The following is a 19293-nucleotide window of genomic DNA, read 5'->3' as shown; positions in this document are numbered from 1 at the left end:
AAGTGAATACCATGTTTGCCTTTAAGAATCTGTTGGCTTGAACTTTTGAAGTGTTTTACACTGAGCATCTTAATCATCAGGAATGGCTTTCTGTAGCCTTTGTCATTCTGCTTTCCAATGATGTGTTTCTCCATCGTAAGCCTCTGCGGCTGGGGAAACCCATGAGATGGTGTAGATGCAATAATAGCTTAAAATACTCACCGTACCTCTTTGCCGAGTCAATTCCTTGGTGAGAAGTAGACTTCCCATTCCTCTGGCATCAGTCCTGTCAGTGTCGTTTACTTGGGCCAGTGCCATGTCACAAGGTGACATTCAAGAGAATGTAAGCTACATCTAAGCAGAAGCTTTATGAGCTCCTCTTGCCTGCTTCCACTGTCACTTTTTTGTCTTCTGCCATACAAATGCCATGTTCTAGAAGGGGGCTGCTCTGGTTCCCCTATCCAGAGATTTTGGGATTATTTGTTACCTCAGTATAAGATAGTGCACCCTAATCCACCAGGATGTTTGAGAAATTCTCTTGAACAAGTTGAACAGAATCTACTGTATCTTCTCTCAGGATCCAGAGAATGTTCTCTGCTTTGATCATGAGAGATAAAGGATCCCTGAATGTCTAAAAATGGAGAAATATCTAGGTTATGTGTTTTTTTTAATTTTGTTTAATGTTTATTCATCTTTCCGAGAGAGAGAGAGACAGGGAGGAAGGAATGGAGACACAGAATCTGAAGCAAGGCTCTAGGCTCTGAGCTGTCAGCACAGAGCCTGATGAGGGGCTTGAACTCATAAACCGTGAGATCATGACCTGAGCCAAAGTCAGACGCTTAACTGACAGAGCCCCCCAGGCACCCTAGGTTATCTGTTTTTAACTAATAAAAGAAATGTAAAGACCATAAACCATCAGAATTAATGTCCCACCACAATTGAGAACAAAATATTTTATTTCTCTCAATAAAACTATAGTTTACAATAGTATTTACTAAATAAATTATATAATTTCTCTTTTACAAGCAATAAACTAAATCACAAATATTTCAAAGACAACGTATGTACACGACATAAGGCCTTTTATAAATAGCTTTGCTCTTCTCATTTCACTAGTAAACAGTGAAAAAATCTTTATAGAAGCTAGTTTCCTATAAAGTATATGCAGACCTATTACACCGATCTTGATATGAAACCAATTTAAACTTTTAATGACATGGGCTATGATTATCATTTTGCAAAAAAGAGCAGACTTTATACTTTATTTACCATTTTGCATGGATGGATGTTTTTAAAAATGAGCAGATTATATATGTTGCTCATGTATAACCACTGGATGCATGCAAAATGAAATAATGCAAGTGTCAATAGGAAAATAGCACTTCCAAGTCCAAAATGGTGATTGGCAATGGCCTAGAAAGCAGCTTGAATATAGTTCATGAAGTTCTTCGCAGTTCAGCAAGCAACAGCAAAGGATAGAATAGTGTGATGGTTTTCACATCACATCTGCTGATCAGCCTATGGACCAAGGTTCCCCCCACACTTTGCAAACTCCTATATCCACTTGATTGTTTCTTGTGTGCCAGGAGGGTCAGTCGAGTTCCTCTGGGTAATTCCGGAGTGGAGAAACTTCTCTTCCACAACTGTGGAATGGTCACCATTTTCACTTACTGGGGAGGTTAAAAAAAAAAAAAACAGCTGTAAACCTAAGTTTTGGCCTTGATTTATAACTGTTCCTCACGAAAGGGAACACAAGGTCATTATTAGGCCTAAGCCTTGTGCCTGGGAAATGTGCGGGTAGAAGTCAGGGTGCATTAGGCTCGGGGTCCTTCTGTGATGATTATCATAGCATTCACTTCTCTGGTGGACCTGTGGCCTCTGATGACACCGAGTGTATCGAGTTCCTGTGACAGCACAGCACTGTGCTAAGACTCAGAAGGAAACAACGCTGGCTAAGGTGCACCCCTGACCTCTAAGGGCACAGGGTTTGGGGCATGTGCTGTTACAGCAGGCCTGAAGCCAATCAGAACAACTTGAACCTGGTCTTGACTCATGAGTGCCGTGTTCGTTTTCAAACACTGTCCTCGTGACGAGGGAGTAAAATTATATCCAGCAAATATTTAACTTAAAATGGTAACCATTTAAGGTCAGAGACTGCCGGTTCAGTCTATGACCGTTAAACCAAGATCTACCTGGGGAAGGCAGTACCAGGTTCAGTTTTTAGAGGCAGACGTAGCTGGTTAAACCTACTGGTTTCCTAAGTACTACAGCTACAGGATGTTATGCAAAGAAATTTCTTTTAAAAATTTTTTATTTTGGGAAAGAGCACGAGCGGGAGAGAGAGGATCATAAGCAGGTTCTACACCACCAGTGCAGACCCCGATGCGGGGCTCGAACTCAGGAACGGTGAGGCCAGGACCTGAGTCGAAATCAAGAGTTGGACCCCTAACCTACAGAACCCCCTAGGCAACCCTACTTAACCTTCTTTATACCTTGTTTTAGCTGTAAAATGGGAGTCATAAATCCTACCTTACAGGGTAGTTTAAGGGATAAACTTTTTGGGGGGAAATACAGTGCATGTATGTATGTGACTGTGGGTACACACACACACAAGCTACATACACAGATTAAAGAGGGATTTTAGTGTCAGCCGCGTGCTTGTGTCCTCAAAATAGTTGAGAAGGTCGGAGGTGTTGGAATGTGTGGTCCAACACCTTCATTTGGAGGCTGAAAAAGCAAACGCATTTGAAATGATTTTGAAAATTAAGAGGCTATGTCAAAGATTCTGTTTAAAAAGGAATATTTTATCATGTAATTTAAGCCTATTGGGATTTGTAATTTTTAATAGTTTCCATTTTGTTTCCTATTAATCTAAGTTAGGAAGATTTGCCTGCCTAAATGTATAACCTGCTCTAATTAATACTTAAATCATCTTCCAAAAATAGCCCAGGGGTCATGAGCCACAGCAGTGGGCAGAGGGGAAGCTGCCCACGTTCTCAGGACAGATGTCTGTAAAGTGGACTTTATTCAGACTCAGTCTGATCCCTTAGTGTGGTGCGTATCAATGAGGGACATAAAAAAAATCCATGTAAAATGATACGTTCCTACTGATCAGCTTTATCAGTCTTGCTTTGTTTTTTTCTTTCTAACACTTTAATTCATTCTTGCGGGACAGAGAGACACAGAGTGTGAGCAGGGGAGGGGCAGAGAGAGAGGGAGACACAGGATCTGAAGCAGGCTCCAGGCTCTGAGCTGTCAGCACACAGCCTGACCTGGGGCTCGAACCCACAGACTGTGAGATCATGACCTGAGCCAAAGTTGGATGCTTAACTGACTGGGCCACCCAGGCGCCCCTATCATTCTTGCTTTCTTAAAAAACAAAAGACTAAAGGAGGTGACAGTTCTGTTCTTCTTGTTCTCTAGATCACAGTTGGAAGTCTGTGTCTGGTTTCTAATGATAAACTTGGAGAAAGCCATGACCCAGGTGGACACATGGCCGAGATGACCCAACACGGAAGGGCTCCAAACCCAAGACCCCATGAAAATGGTTACAAACCTGGGCATTTTGGTCTAGTAGAGACCTAGAGATGCCCAGTAGAGACCTGGGCATGAAAGCTGTCTTCCAACTACTGAAGGCCACGGGGAAGGAAGAGTTGGGTACTCATTTAGTCCTAAGATACATGTCCTCAATAATAGGGGCACAGATGGCCTGGATCCTCGGGGTGGGGGTTAGAATATCAGAATGTGTGGAGTAGAGTAGCAAAAGCTTAACCCTTCTCAATCTCTTCCCATTGGACACCCTGATCAGTATGTCCCAGTCCAGGGACAAGAGTGTAATTTCCCATCTGTTGAGACCAATGAGTGAGACTAAATGGCTCTAAGACCACAACCATGGCAGACTCATGGAAACCAGTTTAGCTTTGACTTGGAAGTGTATTCTGACCACAGTAAAGAAAGGAGTGATCACCGAAGGAGGGGTGGTTGCTGTCACTGAGGCCTGAGGCTGGCCAGCCTCTCGGCAGGTGAGGCAGGAGACCCAGCATCCAGAACGCACTCGACATGGGCTGGCCAGCTGGGGGGACTTGGGCAGTCATGGTGGGCTGTGTCAACACATCCCATTGTTGTGTTCAAACCAAAAGATTGTATTAAGTATGGTTAACAAATTTATTGTCAATAGTTCCCGTATATAAATCACTATTTGAAAAAAAGTAGTATTTGGGTGTCTCTCAAATTGGGTTACATTGATAATTTAGTAAAAAACCAAAGGCTTTATAATGAAATACACTCTCTAGGGGCACCTGGGTGGCTCAGTCGGTTAAGGGTCCAACTTTGGCTTAGGTTGTGATCTCACGGTTCGTGGGTTCAAGCCCTGCATTGGGCTCTGTGCTGACAGCTCAGAGCCTGGAGCCTGCTTAGGATGCTGTGTTTCCCTCTCTCTGCCCCTCCCTGTTGTCTCTCTCTCAAATATCAACACTAAAAATTATAATGAAATATACTGTCCTTACTATTAAAAATAATGAAAAATCCTTAATATTCACCTGTTTTTATTAAAGTGAGGGTGTTGTATAAGTTTCTTTTAAACTTGTATTAACACCTACTGTCACCTCTAGGGTACAAGAATGTCCACGTGCGGTAAGAACTGCCAACTCTCTATGTCCTAACGTAATCCTGGGACGACATGATTGGTTACATGAAAGGGTCTGTTTTGTGCTAACTTAGAACTATAATAAAACAAGGTGGCGAGACAGGTCTTTAAATCTGTGTGGAATCTGACAGCATAGTGTCTTTTCGCTCGGCCACAGTGCGAAGTCTGCAGAAAGCAATTTTCGTATCCTCTTATTTAGGAGGGGATGTGCTATAATTTTCCTTCAAATTAGACCCCTCAAGTCCTTACCGGTCACTGGAAAGAAGCACCAGCTGATGATCCTAGAAGGAGACTAAGACTTTGAGTTGATTTTCCACAATGGGGCGCACAGGCTGGTACCTCCAGCTGCACCCCCACCCCCCATCGAAGATGGGATTTTCACTGTATTATTGCCCCAGAGACGAGCAACTTTTGGGGTGCCCTGAGATGCAACCACCCCTGGCCTTGAGGCTTTAGAAACAGAAATGGGAACTGGTGTTTTGGCAAGAGAACCCGGCAAGATCTCAGAAAAGGGATGACAGACAGACAACGTCGTCTGAGCCGTCACCCACTGAACTGTTGTGTGTGCGCAGCGATGGCAAGGTTTCTTCCTACGCGTGTGGTACTTGGAGAATACGTAATATTTGAAATTCTGAGACCTGAAGGTACAGGTGTGATAATGGCCGATGGGAAAAGTAAAAGAGTATTTAGGTACAGACAGCCCCCGACTTAGGATGGTCTGACTTAGGATTTTTTTCGACTTGATGATAGTGCGAAAGCCGTAGACATTTGGTGGGAGTCCAGCTTTGAATTCTGATCTTGGATCTTTCCTGGGGCTAGCAATGTGTGGTATGATCCTCTCGTAGGGTGCTGGGCAGTGGCAGGCAGCCACGTGCTCGTGGTACCCATACAACCTTCCTGTTCTTTCAGTGCAGTTTTTGATAAATTACACCTTCTTATAAAATAAGCTTGGTGCTAGATGATTTAGCTCAACTTTAGGCAAATGTAAGTATCCTGGGCACTTTAAGGCAGGCCAGGCTAAGCCACGATGTTCAGGAACTGGGGTGTCTTACGTGCACTTTGCATTTGTGATACTGTCACCTTTTTGTGGGACCTAAACCCATCGTTAAGCCAAGATCTGAGCTCCTGTGGCCTGATCCTAGCGTTATTTATGCCACGTACGTGTTTACGTCTGAGAGTGTGTGACAGAAATGCATCTTTATTTCTGCTGAAGCTCAAGTGCTTACTTCAGTGACTGAAACCACACAATAAGCACACTTGTGGTCAAAGACCGCAAAGCTTTTTTTAAAAAGACTTAAAGCACAGACACAGAAATCAAAGAGCAAGTCATAAGCAGTCTGTTTGCTAACGAGAAGCCCTTTCCAAGTGTGGATTGCAGTAGGGGGAACCAGATACCCCAGGCGGGACCCTGAAAGTGGGGCACTTTGGGTGGGCTTCCCAATAGGGAGAGCTGAAGTTCACTTTTCAGAACCATGTGCAGGGGGCATCAGAGATGAGACACGCCTTTCATTTCTGAGGTCTCCTTTCAAGGCTTATTTCCAAGCCTTCCTTTTTTCCCCCCCCCACCAACTTTCTGCCTAAGAAACTCACACCCTCAACCTAATGTTTACTTTTTTGGAATAATTTTTTTATCGAAGCGTAGTTGATGTACAATGTTAGATTAGTTTCAGATCTAGAATGTGGTGATTCGACTAGTCTGTATGTTCTGCTCTGCTCACCGCATGGGTAGCTACCGTCTGCCTCCACAATACCACTGACCAGATTCTCTGCTATACCTTTTATTCCTGTGATTTAACCATTCTTCAACTGGAAGCCTGGATCTGCCACTCCCTTTCGCTTGCTTTGCCCATTCCCTGCCGTCCTCCCCTCTGGCAACCATCATTTTGTTCTCTATATTTTTGAATCTGTTTCTGCTTTTTGTCTTGTGTTGTTTTTTCGATTCTACATACAAGTGAAATCAGGTGGTATTTGTCTGACTTTACTTAGCATAATGCCCTTTCGGTCCATTCACATTGTGGCTCATGTCAAGATCTCATGATTTTTCTATGGCTGAGAAATATACACTGCCATCTTTGGGTTGCTTTTATATCTTGGCTATTATAAATCTGCAATAAATAGAGGAGCATGGTGATCTTTTAGAATTAGTGTTTTCATTTTCCCTGGGTAAATACCCAGTAGTGCGATTATCATAAGGTATTTCTATTGTCAACTTTCTGAGAAACCTTCGTAGTGTTTTCCACAGTGGCTTCCCCAATTTACATTCCCACCAGTAGCGTATGAGGGGTCCTTCTTCTCCACGTCCTACCAACACTTAATTCTTGGCTTTTTGATTCTAGCCATTTTGGCCAGTGTAAAGTGATATTTTGCTGTGGTTTTGATTTGTATTTCCCTGGTGATGAGTGATGCTGGACATCTTTTCTGTGTCTGTGGGCATCTGTAGGTCTTCTCTGGAAAAATGTCTATTCAGATCCTCTTCGCAATTTTTTTTTTTTTTGATCGTCTTCCCATTTTTAAATGAAATGTGTGTGTGTGTGTGTGTGTGTGTGTGTGTGTGTGTGTTGAGTTGTACAAGTTCTTTATGTATTTTGGAGATCAACCCCTAATGGGATATATCAGTTACAAATGTAGGTTGCGTTTTCATTTTGTTGATGGTTTGATTTGCTGTGCAGAAGCTTTTTATTTTGGTGTAGTCCCAGTAGTTTTTTGGGCTTCTGTTTCCCTTGCCTGAGGAGACTTACCTAGAAAAAGGTTTCTACAGCAGATGTCAAAGAAATTACTAACTTTGTTTTCTTTTAGGGATTTAATGGTTTTAGGTCTCCTATTTTGGTCTTCAATCCATTTTAAGTTACTTTTTGTGTATGGTGTGATAGTGGTCCAATTTTATTCTTCTGCTGTAGCTATCCAGTTTCCCCAGCACCACTGATCAAAGAGATGGTCTTTTCTTAATTGTACATTCTTGCCTCCTTTGTCATAGGTTAACTGACCTTTAAATGCATAGATTTACTTCTGAGCTCTCTATTTGGTTCCATTGATCTGTGTGTCTATTTTTAGGATAGTCCTACACTGTCTTCACTCCTGTAGCTTTGCACTGTATTTTAAAATCTAGGATTGTGCTATCTCCAATTTTTTCTTCCTTAAGACTACTTTGGGTATTGGGGGTCTTTTGTGCTTCCTTAGAAATTGTAGTATTACTTGTCCTAGTTCTGTGAAAAATGCTGTTGATGTTCTGACTGCGCTGAACTTGTAGACTGAGTTGGGTAGAATGAACATGTTAACAATATTCTTAGAATCCATGAGCATGGACTATGTTTCCATTTGTTTGTGTCCTCTTCAATTTCTCTTACCAGTGTTCTATAGTTTGCAGAGTACGGGTGTTTTACTTCCTTGGTTAAAGTTATTCCTAGGTATTTGATTCTGTTGAAGTTGTAAAGAGAGTTATTTTCTTTGTGCTTCTTTGTTACTAGGGTACAGAAACTCAACTTTGCCATGTATTGGTTTTGTGTCCTGCAACTCTACTGACAGCACTTACTCTAATAGGTTTTTGGTGGCATCTTAGGGTTTTCTATGTATAGCATCATGTCACCCGCAAACAGTGACAGTTTCATTACTTTCTTACCCATCTGGATGCCTTTTCTTTCCTGTCTGATTTGCTCTGGCTACAACCTCCACTACCATGTTGAATAAAAGTGGTGAGAGTAGACTTGTCTATTCCTAATGTTACAGGAAAAGCTCTTGTTCACTGTTGAGTAGGATGTCATGCTTGGGTTTCTCCTACATGGGCTTTAATTGGTTGAGGTATGATCTCTCTAACACGAATTTTGCATCTAGAACGGATGTTGAATTTTGTGAAACGTTTTTCCTGCATCTAGTGAGATAATCGTATGATTTTTCTCCCTTGTTAATGTGATGTATCCTGTTGACTGATTTACAAATATTGAACCATCCTTGCATCCCAGGAATAAGTCCCATTTGATTGTGGTGAATGATCCTTTAACGCATTGCTGAATGAGGTTTGCTAATATTTTGCTAAGATTTTTGCATCTATGTTAGTCGAATATTGGCCTTTAGTTTTCCTTTTTATTTTTTTTTTGTAGTATCTTTGGTTTTGGTATCAGGGTAATGCTGGCCTTGTAGAATGTATTTCGAAGCTTTTCTTCCTCTTCTATTTTTTGATCTAGTTTGAGGAGAATAAGTATTAAGGCTTCTTTAAATGTTTGGTAGAATTTGCCTGTGAAGCCATCTGGTCTTGGACTTTTCTTGGGGAGTTTTCTGATTACCAGCAATGAAACTGAGTCAGTCATCAGCCTGTTCAGATTTCCTACTTCTTCCTGATTCAGTTTTGCAAGATTGTTTATAGAAATTTGTCTATTTTTTCTAGGTTGTGCAATTTGTTGGCATTTAATTTTTCATAGTACTCTTAGAATCTTTTGTGTTTCTGTAGTGTTGGTGGTTCTCTTTTGTTTCTGATTTTGAGTCTCTTTTTTTTTTTTTCTTGCAAAGTCTGGGTAAATGTTTATCATTTCCGTTTATCTTTTCAAAGAACCAGCTCTTGGTTTCATCTTTTCTTTTGTGTTTTTAGTCTTTTTCATTTATTCTTGCTTTGATACTATCTCCTTCTTTCTACTAACCTTAGCCTTGGTTTGTTCTTTTTCTAGTTCCTTTCAATGTAAGGTCAGATTTCTTTTCTTAAGTTTATTTATTTCAATAGAGCACATGAGCCAGCAGGGGAGGGGCAGAGAGAAAGAGAGAGAATCCTAAGCAGGCTCTGTGTTGTCAGCATGGAGCCTGATGGGGGGGGGGGCGGGGGGGGGGGGAGGGCTCGATCTCACGAATGTGAGTTCAAGACCTCAGCTGAAATCAAGAGTTGGAACACTTAATCATCTGAGCCACCCAGGTGCCCCCAGATTTTTTTTCTTGAGATATTTTTTTCTTGAGAAAAGTATGTATTAGTATTAATTTTCCTCTCGTAAAAGCTATAGCTGTGTCCCCAAGACTTTGGACTGTTGGTTTTAGTTTCATTTGTCTCTATGTATTTTGATTTCCTCTTTGATTTCTTTGACCCATTGGCTGTTGAGTATCATGGTGTTGAGCCTCCATGGATTTTGTGTTTTTTCCCATTCTTTTTAAATTTACTGAGACTTGCTTTGTGGCCTAACATGTGATCTATCCTTGAGAATGTTCCATGTGCACTTGAAAAAAATGTGTATTCAGATGCTTTTGGGTGGAATGTTCTGTATTTATTTATTTGTCTCCCTCCCTTTATTTAAAATTTTTTATTTTTTAAAATTTACATCCAAATTAGTTATTATATAGTGAAGCAATGATTTCAGTAGATTCCTTAATGCCCTTTACCCATTTAGTCCATCCCCCCCTCCCACAACCCCTCCAGCAACCCTCAGTTTGTTCTCCATATTTATGAGTCTCTGTTTTGTCCCCCTCCCTGTTTTTATATTATTTTTGTTTCCCTTCCCTTATGTTCATCTGTTTTGTCTTTTAAAGTCCTCATATGAGTGAAGTCATATGATTTGTGTCTTTCTCTGACTAATTTTACTTAGCATAATACCCTCCAGTTCCATCCACGTAGTTGCAGATGGCAAGATTTCATTCTTTTTGATTGCCAAGTAATACTCCATTCTATATCTATGCCAAATTTTCTTTATTCATTCTGTATATATTTAGATCCATCCGGTCTAATGTGTTGTTGAAAGACACTGTTTCCATACTGATTTTCTACCTGATAATCTACCCATTGATTTAAGTGGGGTGTTCAAGTCGCCTACTATTACTGTATTACTGCAGATTTCTCCCTTTATGTTTAATAGTGGCTTTATTTACTCAGCATTCCACTGTTGGGTGCATAGATATTTGCAACTGTTACATTATTTTGTGGAATTGATTGCTTTATCACCCTGGTAATGCCCTTCTTTGTCTCTTATTATAGTCTTTCTTTTAAAGTCTATTTTAAGTATTGATATACTGGCTTTTCCCCATCCCTCCACTGGTCTATATATGCCTTGAGGTCAAGACTCAACTTGAAGTTGAGTTTCTTGTAGGCAGCAGGTAGACTGTCTTGATTATTTATTCATGCTTCCATCTTATCTTTTTTAATTAAATGTAAATGGTCTAAATGCTCCAAAGTAACTTGTGCTAGGCATGTCCTTACTGTCATTTTGTAAAGTCATTAAACCTACATTTAGAAAATGTAACACCTAGAATGGGGTGGCCAGGCAGAGCTTCCCAAGCTGGCCAATATGACCAGCACTAAATGGTCCATGAAGTCTCCACATTCCATGAACCCTTGGGGTGATGCTCTTTCTTAACTACATCTACCTTGGGGGATAGCCCAAGGGCCCCACATAAGTAGGCTCTTTCCCTGTATGGTTTCCAAATACAGCTTCATTTTGGTTTCAAATTGAAATTTTTGCCCACCATATAGACAAGGAAAGCACTCATTTGGTTTTTTTCTCTCCAGGCTAACATAGGCAATAATCCTGTATTCCCTTTCTCTGCACCAAGCCCCCATTTTCTTCAGCAATTTCTGAATTCTCTTTACCACATTCCTGCTTTGTTTCCTTTCTATTTTCTATTCTTCTTCTGGCTAATGTTGCTTCTGTTGCCCTGAGAGCACAACTAGTCCTGCCTCACCGTAGCCAAAGCTCCCCGGCATGCCCACACACATGCGCATAAAGGCTTTACAATGCCTCACCCTAACCTCATCCCAGGGGCTCTGGACTCCCCTCCAGCTCTGGGTTCACTAGATTGATTTCTCAGCACTCCCTGAATTTCAAACACAAAACAGTCACTGTTGGACTCTGGGAAGCTTTGAATCTTTTTCTTCCTTTCCTTAGCTAAGGCTCTATTTACATTTTATTGTATTCCTGTCTACCTCATGTTGGGGGTTACTTCACAAGACACAATCTCTTGAAGATAGATTGGAGGGGGGCTTTCTCTTTGTCCAACAGCTGCAGAGATAGAAAAGCGCACCACATTCTTGGAGCAGGGTGGTGGCGGGGGAGATGACTCTTCATGCTAGTGCTACGGAAGCGAGGACACCGGGCGTGACTAGGTTAAGCGACACGACTATGGCATCTCATAGATGGAAGGAACCTTAGAGACGTTATGGTCCAAACTGCCTACCTGGACACTTAAAGAAAAAAAAAAAATTAGGCTTGGGATCAGAGGTGAAAATACTTGGCTAAGAACCAAGGACTGTAGTAGGCCTCTCACCAAGAACCTGTGACGCCGAATGTGAAATGTTCTTAAAGGGCATGTCCAACTGGGATGAAAACTACCACGTTGTGCCCAGTCTGGCAGAATGTCTGTTGAAATCCAAGATGCGGGCAGCACAGGGCATGCCCGGCCTCTTGCCAACCGATAAATGCCCTATCAGAATTCCACGCCGACCAGCAGAGAGACTGCAGGCATACTCTGGGGTGGCTGGGGCCATTTCTTAAGACAACAATGAAGTTGGTGGCATCGGCTGACTCTTCCTTTCCTGAACCGTCTCTCTGGAGGACGGTGATGCTGTCTGACAGCATTGTCCCCACAGCCGAACGTCTTTCAAAATTGTAGTCAGTCTTCCCCGCCACTGCTTTATCAACTAAGTGTGCCTAATAGTTTAAATTCTTGGCTATCATTTCAACAATCTGCACAGCACCTTCTCCAGGGACAGATTCCATCTCAAGAAATCATTTCCTTTGCTGATCTACAAGAAATGGTGCCTCACGTGTTCAGGTTTTCTCAGGAGATTGCAGCCATTCAATCCCATCTTCAGGTGCTAGCCCTCTTGAGATTCCCACCCATCCACAGTTACTGACTCCGCCGAAACCCGGACTCCCTCAAGGTCCTCCCTCAGGACTGGAATAAACTTCTTCCAAACTTGAATTTAGGCAGATATTCTAGGCCTCTTCCCATGAATCACATATGTTCTTGATGGCATCTAGTAAATCTTGCCAGAACATTTTCAATTTACTCTGCCCAGATCCATCACAGGAATCATTATCTAGGGCAGCTATGGCCTTATGAAATGTATTTTTTGAGACTTGAAACTCAAAATGACTCCTTGCTCCATTGGCTGCAGAATGGATGTTTTGTCAGCAGGCAAGGAAACGGCAATCTGATTGTGCATCTCCCTCAGAGCTGCTGGGTGATCCGGTGCATTGTCAGCAGTAATATTTTGAAAGGAATACTGTGTTCGGAGCACTAGGTCTCCACAGTGGGCTTGAAATGCTCGGTAAACCATGCTGTAAACAGATACACTGCCATCTAGGCTTTGCTCCATTTAGAGAGCACAGGAAGAGTAGAATCAGCACAATTCTTAAGGGCCCTGGGATTTTCAGAATGGTACCTGAGTGCCGGCTTAAACTTAGAGGCTCATGGGACTTTAACAAGAGGGCCAGGCTGTCCTTTGAAGCTTTCAAGCCAGGCATTGACTTCTCTTTTCCAACTACAGCAGTCCTAGATGATATCTTCTTCTAAGACTGTTGTATCTACATTGAAAAACTGTTGTTTAGTGTAGCCCCCTTCGTTAATATCTCAGCTCCATCTGCTGGAGAGCTCGCTGCAGCTTCTACATCAGCACTTGCTGCCTCACCTTGCACTTGTATGTTGTGGAGGTGCCTTCCTTCCTTAAACCTCATGAACCAACGCCTGCCAGCTTCAGACTTCTCTTCTGCAGCTTTCCCACCTGTCCCAGCCTTCATAGAGCTGAAGAAAGCTAGGGTCTTGCTCTGGGTTAGGCTTTGGCCTAAGGGAATGTTGGGGGTGATGTGGTCCTCTATCCAGACCACTAGAACTTTGTCCATATCAGCAATATGGCTGTTCCCTTTTTTTAAAAACAGTTTTTAAAAAGTTTATTTTTGAGACAGAGAGAGCGAGCCTGAGTGGGGGAGGGGCAGAGAAAGCTGGAGACACAGAATCCAAAGCAGACTCCAGGCTGTGAGCTGTCAGCACAGAGCCCGGGGTGGGGCTCGAACTCACGAATCCCGAGATCATGACGTGAGTTGAAGGCGGATGCTTGACTGAGCCACCCAGGGGCACCAGCTGTTTCACTTTCTTATCACTTAGATGTGCATCGGAATAGCACTTAAAATTTCCTTCAGGAGCTTGTCCTCTTGGCTGTTTGGTGCAAGAGGCCAAGCTTTTGGGCCATCTCAGTTTCCAAAATGGCTTCCTTGCTAAGCTTAACCATTTCTAGCTTTTGACGTAAAGTGAGAGACATGGGGTTCTTCCTTTCAGTTGGACACTTAGGCCAGTTAATAACCCTATAGTGGCCTCTAACTTCAGTATCATTGTGTCTCGGGGACTAGGAAGGCCCCAGGAGAGGGGGAGAGAGGGGGACGGCTGATTGGTGAAGCAGAACACACACAACGTTAAGTTCGCTGAGGTGGGTGTGGTTAGTGGCTCCCTAAAACTATTAGAGATCATAAAAACAAATGCAATGACAAAGTTTGATTGCAAACCAAGTTTGCAAATACTGCAAAGATTACCAGAACGTGACACACAGACACAAAGCGAGTAAATGGTGTTGGAAAAATGGGATTCTTCAATGCAGAGTTGTCAAAAACCTCGAATTTGTAAAACCTATAATCAGAGGTGTGTCTATACTGGTGAGATGAGAACACTCGAGGAAAAATCGGGCATGCACTGTGGATGTCTCAGGGGAATGAATTTAAGATGAAGGCCCCTCTTTTTTTAAACTGTTATCGCCACTGTACTGTTTTAACACAGTTCCCTGCTGATTAATTTGTTTCCCAAAAACCCGAGAGAAGCCTGAGGGCATCAGTGATGCATACAGGCTGGCAGTTCTATGTTGGACTTTCCAGCATTTGAGTGACTTCTGCTAACTGTAAATCCAAAATTGTTATCACCTAGTAGATCCTATAGCCCTGGGGCCTCAACCCAATTCACTCAGAGCCCTGCTCATGCTGCAGTTGGAAAACGTTGGGTGTAGGAAGATAATCTTGGTTTTATTTGAAAAGGAGCAGTGCTCTGGGATGAGACTACTGAATTCTCTTCCACCTAGGTAGGGAAGGAGAGCACAGAGGACAGAGGCCCCTGGCCTCCATGCAGAGGGCAGGAACCAGAAGCTGTTCCCCCATCAAGCCTTTGTGCCTCCGCATTTCTATTGCTACCCTTTATCTTTATAGAAAGACAACAGAAGCAATTATGGGTTGAATAGCATCTCTCCAAAATTCCTATGTGGAAGTCCTAACAGCCAGAACCACAGAATGTGGCTCTATATAGAGCTCAAGATCTTAAAAGAAGGTCACTAGGGGGAGCCCTAGTGACCTAATATGATGGATGTCTTTACCAAAAGGGGAAGCTTGGACACTGAGACTGACACAGAGGGAAGCCCATGTGAAGGCACGGAGAAGACAGCCATCTAGAAGCCAAGGTGAGGGGCCTGGAACAGATCCTTGCCCCACGGCCCCCAGAAGGAAACACCCCCCCCCCCCCCCCCCTCCTCTCTTGAGTTCTGGCCTCCAGAACTGGGAGATGATAAATTTCCTTGTTGGTAGTACTTTGTTACAGCAGCCCTCTAATCCAGTATGGTAACCATTCCTGGGATTTAGAAAGTTTTCTTTTTTAAGTGAAAAATCTGTAAGATACTCAAGGCCATCCCTTACTGGGGGTTACTTCGAGAAGTACAGCCACCTAGGAGTTGAGAGGCTGCAAGGGGTGGCTTGTCAAAGATTCAAAGTGAAGAAAAGGATCTTCCGACCTTGTATTTGTCGATCCTCTGTTAAAGTTGCTGCTGAAAACAGTATAAAGAGCATTTTCTATGCTGAATCCCCAAACCGCTGCGGGGCCTTTCCAAGAGGCTTCGGAAGAATTGGCTTGACAGCTGAGGAGGTCAAGCTCGGACCCCGGGGAAGATGAGCCCCTCCTGTGGTGCACCTGTTCCTCACACGGACTGCAGAGCAACCTGAAAGGTGGCAGGTGCGGGGCCCGTCCGAGGCAGCTGCCTTTGTCAGCTGGAGGACGTGGCCCCGCTGGTCGTGCACGCACGGCACGGAGGGTCTGCGAGAAAGTCCACAGTGTGGACAGAGCCCAGTGAACGGCAGGCACACTTGCTCTTAGGATTCAAGGACTTGTGTCACTCCTTGCGCCCCGTGGTCACAGGTGCCTTTCCACCACTAGGTGGCAGCAGGGCTTGCTGCAAGAGGAAAACAGTCTCTGGCTGGGTTCCTGGGAGTGTGGTAGGAGTCCCCTGGGGGTCACCTTAGCTTTGCTTTCTGGTCCACAAGAAGGGGACCCAGAGACAAGGCTCCATGAAGACATCGGCAGAGATTAGTGCTGCACAGCAAAGAATGCCAAGGACCCCTCGGGGCCACCAGAAGCTGGAGGAAGGGAGGAAGCATCCCCTCCTAGAGCTTTCCCATGGAGCATAACCCTGCTGATACCTTGATCTTGGACTTCTGGCCTCCACAACTGTGAGATGATACATTTCTGTTGCAGCCCCCCAGATACGGGTACTGGGTTTTAGGGCAGCCCTAGGAAGCTAACACTGGTAGAGACAAACCAAAGCAAGCCGAGCCCTCAGAGCCCCACTCCTCAGTCCTCCTCATACCGTTCGCCACACTCAGGGACTCCTTATTTATTTTTTATTCAGTGCATAATGCATACACCTTCTCCGCCCTACCAAATGTGCCGCCTTCCTCCTCAGATCCCATAAGAGGGAAATGGTAGGAATGAGGACAGCCCTGTTCACTCGGTCCATGGATAGGTTGTAATTTGCTTTCTTTAAACCCATCTGTTCCTAGTGTGGGTTCATTTGGAGTTTGTTCCTGCAGGCTCCATGCCTGGCGGCTTCCAAGGTCACACCATTGGAGACTGTTCCCTTTGCCCAAGAGTTGGAAAGGCTCGGGAGAGTAGCAAACATTGGCTCCCCCTGACACAGCAGAACATGGAAACTGAAATCCCAGAGAGAAGCGTTAGGGAGATTCTAGAGGGAGTGGGGAGGTGGAGAGAAGCCAGCGCCAGGAGGCAAAGATGGAAAAATGATGGGGTGATCCTCGGGGTGCCCCGGATGCAGGTGCCTCAGGCAGAGCTAACCTCAAGGCAGAAATCAAGCAGGCCAGTGAGGCCAGGAGGCACTACAAAGCTAGGACCCAACAGAAAGGAAAAAAACAAAACAAAACAAATCTCTGCTACCCTCCCTGCAGCCTGTCATTCAATTGCTAATTATGGGTGTAATTTAACTGAAAAGCCAGAATGCCTGGGTGACTACCAATGCCCTTAGCTAATCCTTAAACAGTAGTTTAACAGTTTTTTTTTTTTTTTTTTTTTTTTTTATATATAAAAACCACAATCCTATGGGAGTCCTCCTATCCCAGACCAATGGGTTGCCTCGTTAATTTGAAAACTGTGTCAGTATGGGAATCGCTCACAGTTGCCATAGGTCTAGGAGCTGGGAATCCATTTGTCCGTTCTTCTGCACGTCTTACAAGTATTATTTGGTCAATGACGTAAGGGGGCCAAGCATTTCTGGGAATAAACAAAGGGAGCTACTTTGCTCTTGCTGAAATCTCTCCATTTCTTCCCAATGTGGTCATATGGCAGAAGGAAACTGCATTCTGGTTAAATGCCTTACAAGCCAAGGGCACTGCCTTCCTCCTCATCCTCCTTCTCTGCTCTCACTAAAATCTGCCAAGATCCCAAGCAGCCTCTTTGGCAGATGGGGATTCTAGCTCTCTGCTGAGAAGCAACAGAATTGCCCCATTTCAAATAAACACCCCTTGCGGCAGCCAGTCTGGCTCAAATGGGAGTGAATAAAGGGACCTGATACTTCGCATACAAGTCTTTAAGCTCAATGCCAGTGAAGCGAAATCCACAAATGCTGTTTCTCTTGCCAGAAAGCTCCAGTGGATTTTCTAAGACCCCCGTGACCTAATTTAAAGTGTTTTTCTTCTTTTTTTTTGGTCAGGCTTTTCTGATACATAATGCTACGATAAGCTGTTAATTCAATCATTTTCACTTCTCTGCCACTCTTCGTCCTGTGATCAAAGAGTATTATTAGCCACCCTAAAGACACATTAAATAATCAAGCTGTCCAACAGCTGCACATCAGAGCATTAATCTCCAATCCAGGCAAGGCTAAGAAATGGCTTAACTGTTTCTTCTCCTTTGCCCACAGCTATTTTTACACCTCAAACAGCCATCTTGCAGACACACCTCTCTGGATGAAAGCACATATTATTGAGAAGATGTTAATAGGGAAGGTGTGAAAAAGAAAAGGGTAGAACCTGGAGACTAAAGAGAAGAAAGTCATTGTTTAGTGGCATCTTTCAAACTTCTGTGTTCTTAAAGCAATCCCATGATCCCCCACGGACCCATCCCTGCTCAGCTAGTCAGACCCGTAACATTTTTCAGCAGCGTTTGGTTGGTTGTTCCCCTTCTCCTTAAATTGCATTCTACATCAAGCAAAGAAGCTGCCTTAGGACGTGGAATAACCGCTACGGGGACAGCGTCAGTGCCTTAGCATATTTGAGACTATTCAAAAAGTGGAATCTAGTTCTATTATGAAGACGGCATGATTGCCCATTTTCAATCAACAGAGCCTGTTCATCGCTGTTGTATTCTTTTAAATACCCTCATCTGTGCCATCAACTCAAAATTCAATGGCAGACGCATCTTTGGTCACTGCATAAAACCCTCCTGAAAAACAACTCCCTTGACTTGAATATTTGCAAATGAAGCAGAGAGCCTGGAACTCTCTGGAGGGAAGGCGAATGGTCTTTTTCAAAGGAACGCAGGATAGTGGAAACACGGAACCTGAACCCAATGCTTTAGTAAGGGTGATGGGACAATTAGCTGCCTTTCCAGGTAAACTATGCTTTCAATTTCATGTCAGATCACAGCGGAAAGCAGGATAGCTGGCTGAACTGACAAGTGTATAATGTGGGTGGATCCTTAAAAGGAATTTCATAGGTTACCCGGTGTGCATACATGATGTGGTTTTAAATCCTATCTATTTTTAAAGGTTTCTACACAGTATTATATATTAATAAATAATAGCACCAGGGGATTAGGTTGTATCTATCTGTAGAGAAACACTGTATCCTAAAGGAGGAGAAGCATAAGAGAAACCTGCCTATCTCTGGTTAAATGCTGAAAACAATGTCACCACCAAAGCCTCCAAATGCCCTTCAAGTAAGGATGCCTTTGATTAAGAGGATTCTAATGAGGTCCAGAGGAAGACGAAAAAAGGTCTTCTCTTCTCCTGTTTATCTTTTCCATTCACTCTTTCAGAGTGTGGAGGCAAACTGCAAAGGGTGGCCCAGGAGCTGTATCCTTTTGGAACTGAAAGGGCATGCGAAATAAAAAATAAAAACCTCCAGCGTGAAAACACAACCTGGAATTACAAATCAATGGTGCAGCACTTTCTAGATGCATTGCCAAAAAATTTAAGTTTAAATACCGTGAAGGTTCAGGGTAGAGAAGGTGATGAGACAGCAACATTTGGAGAAACCACTGCTGTGACTCTGGCAAAACCTCCTTTACCACAACTCCATGTAATTTGGAGGAAGTCACGGCAGGCCAGAGCTGGTGAGTTAATGATCCATTTTATAGATGAAAACACTGAGGCCCTAAAAGAGTGGTCAATTCAAAGTCCACGATTGGTGAGAGGCAGAGATAGGCACAGAACCCAGGTGCCTATTTCTGGG

At 43.4% G+C, this 19293-nt stretch overlaps 1 protein-coding gene across 2 annotated transcripts in view; it reads right to left on the bottom strand.

The window, feature by feature from the left end:
- The window catches only part of PIP5K1B (phosphatidylinositol-4-phosphate 5-kinase type 1 beta), a 309163-nt gene that overhangs the window by 3686 nt on the left and 286184 nt on the right, over window positions 1-19293 (bottom strand). The window contains exon 13 of one of the 2 annotated variants that reach the window (XM_060610119.3): window positions 918-1649. The exons of the other annotated variant lie outside the window; for it this stretch is intronic. Coding sequence (XP_060466102.2) covers window positions 1647-1649 — 3 coding nt within the window. The 3' untranslated portion in view covers window positions 918-1646. Of the gene's footprint in view, window positions 1-917; window positions 1650-19293 lie in introns of those variants that run through there. 2 annotated transcript variants of the gene reach the window in all.

This window comes from Panthera onca, chromosome D4, assembly GCF_046562875.1.
Source record: "Panthera onca isolate mPanOnc1 chromosome D4, mPanOnc1 haplotype 2, whole genome shotgun sequence".
NCBI lineage: Eukaryota > Metazoa > Chordata > Mammalia > Carnivora > Felidae > Panthera > Panthera onca.
Note: the sequence above shows the minus strand (reverse complement) of the source record. Positions and strands in the feature narration are given on the sequence as shown.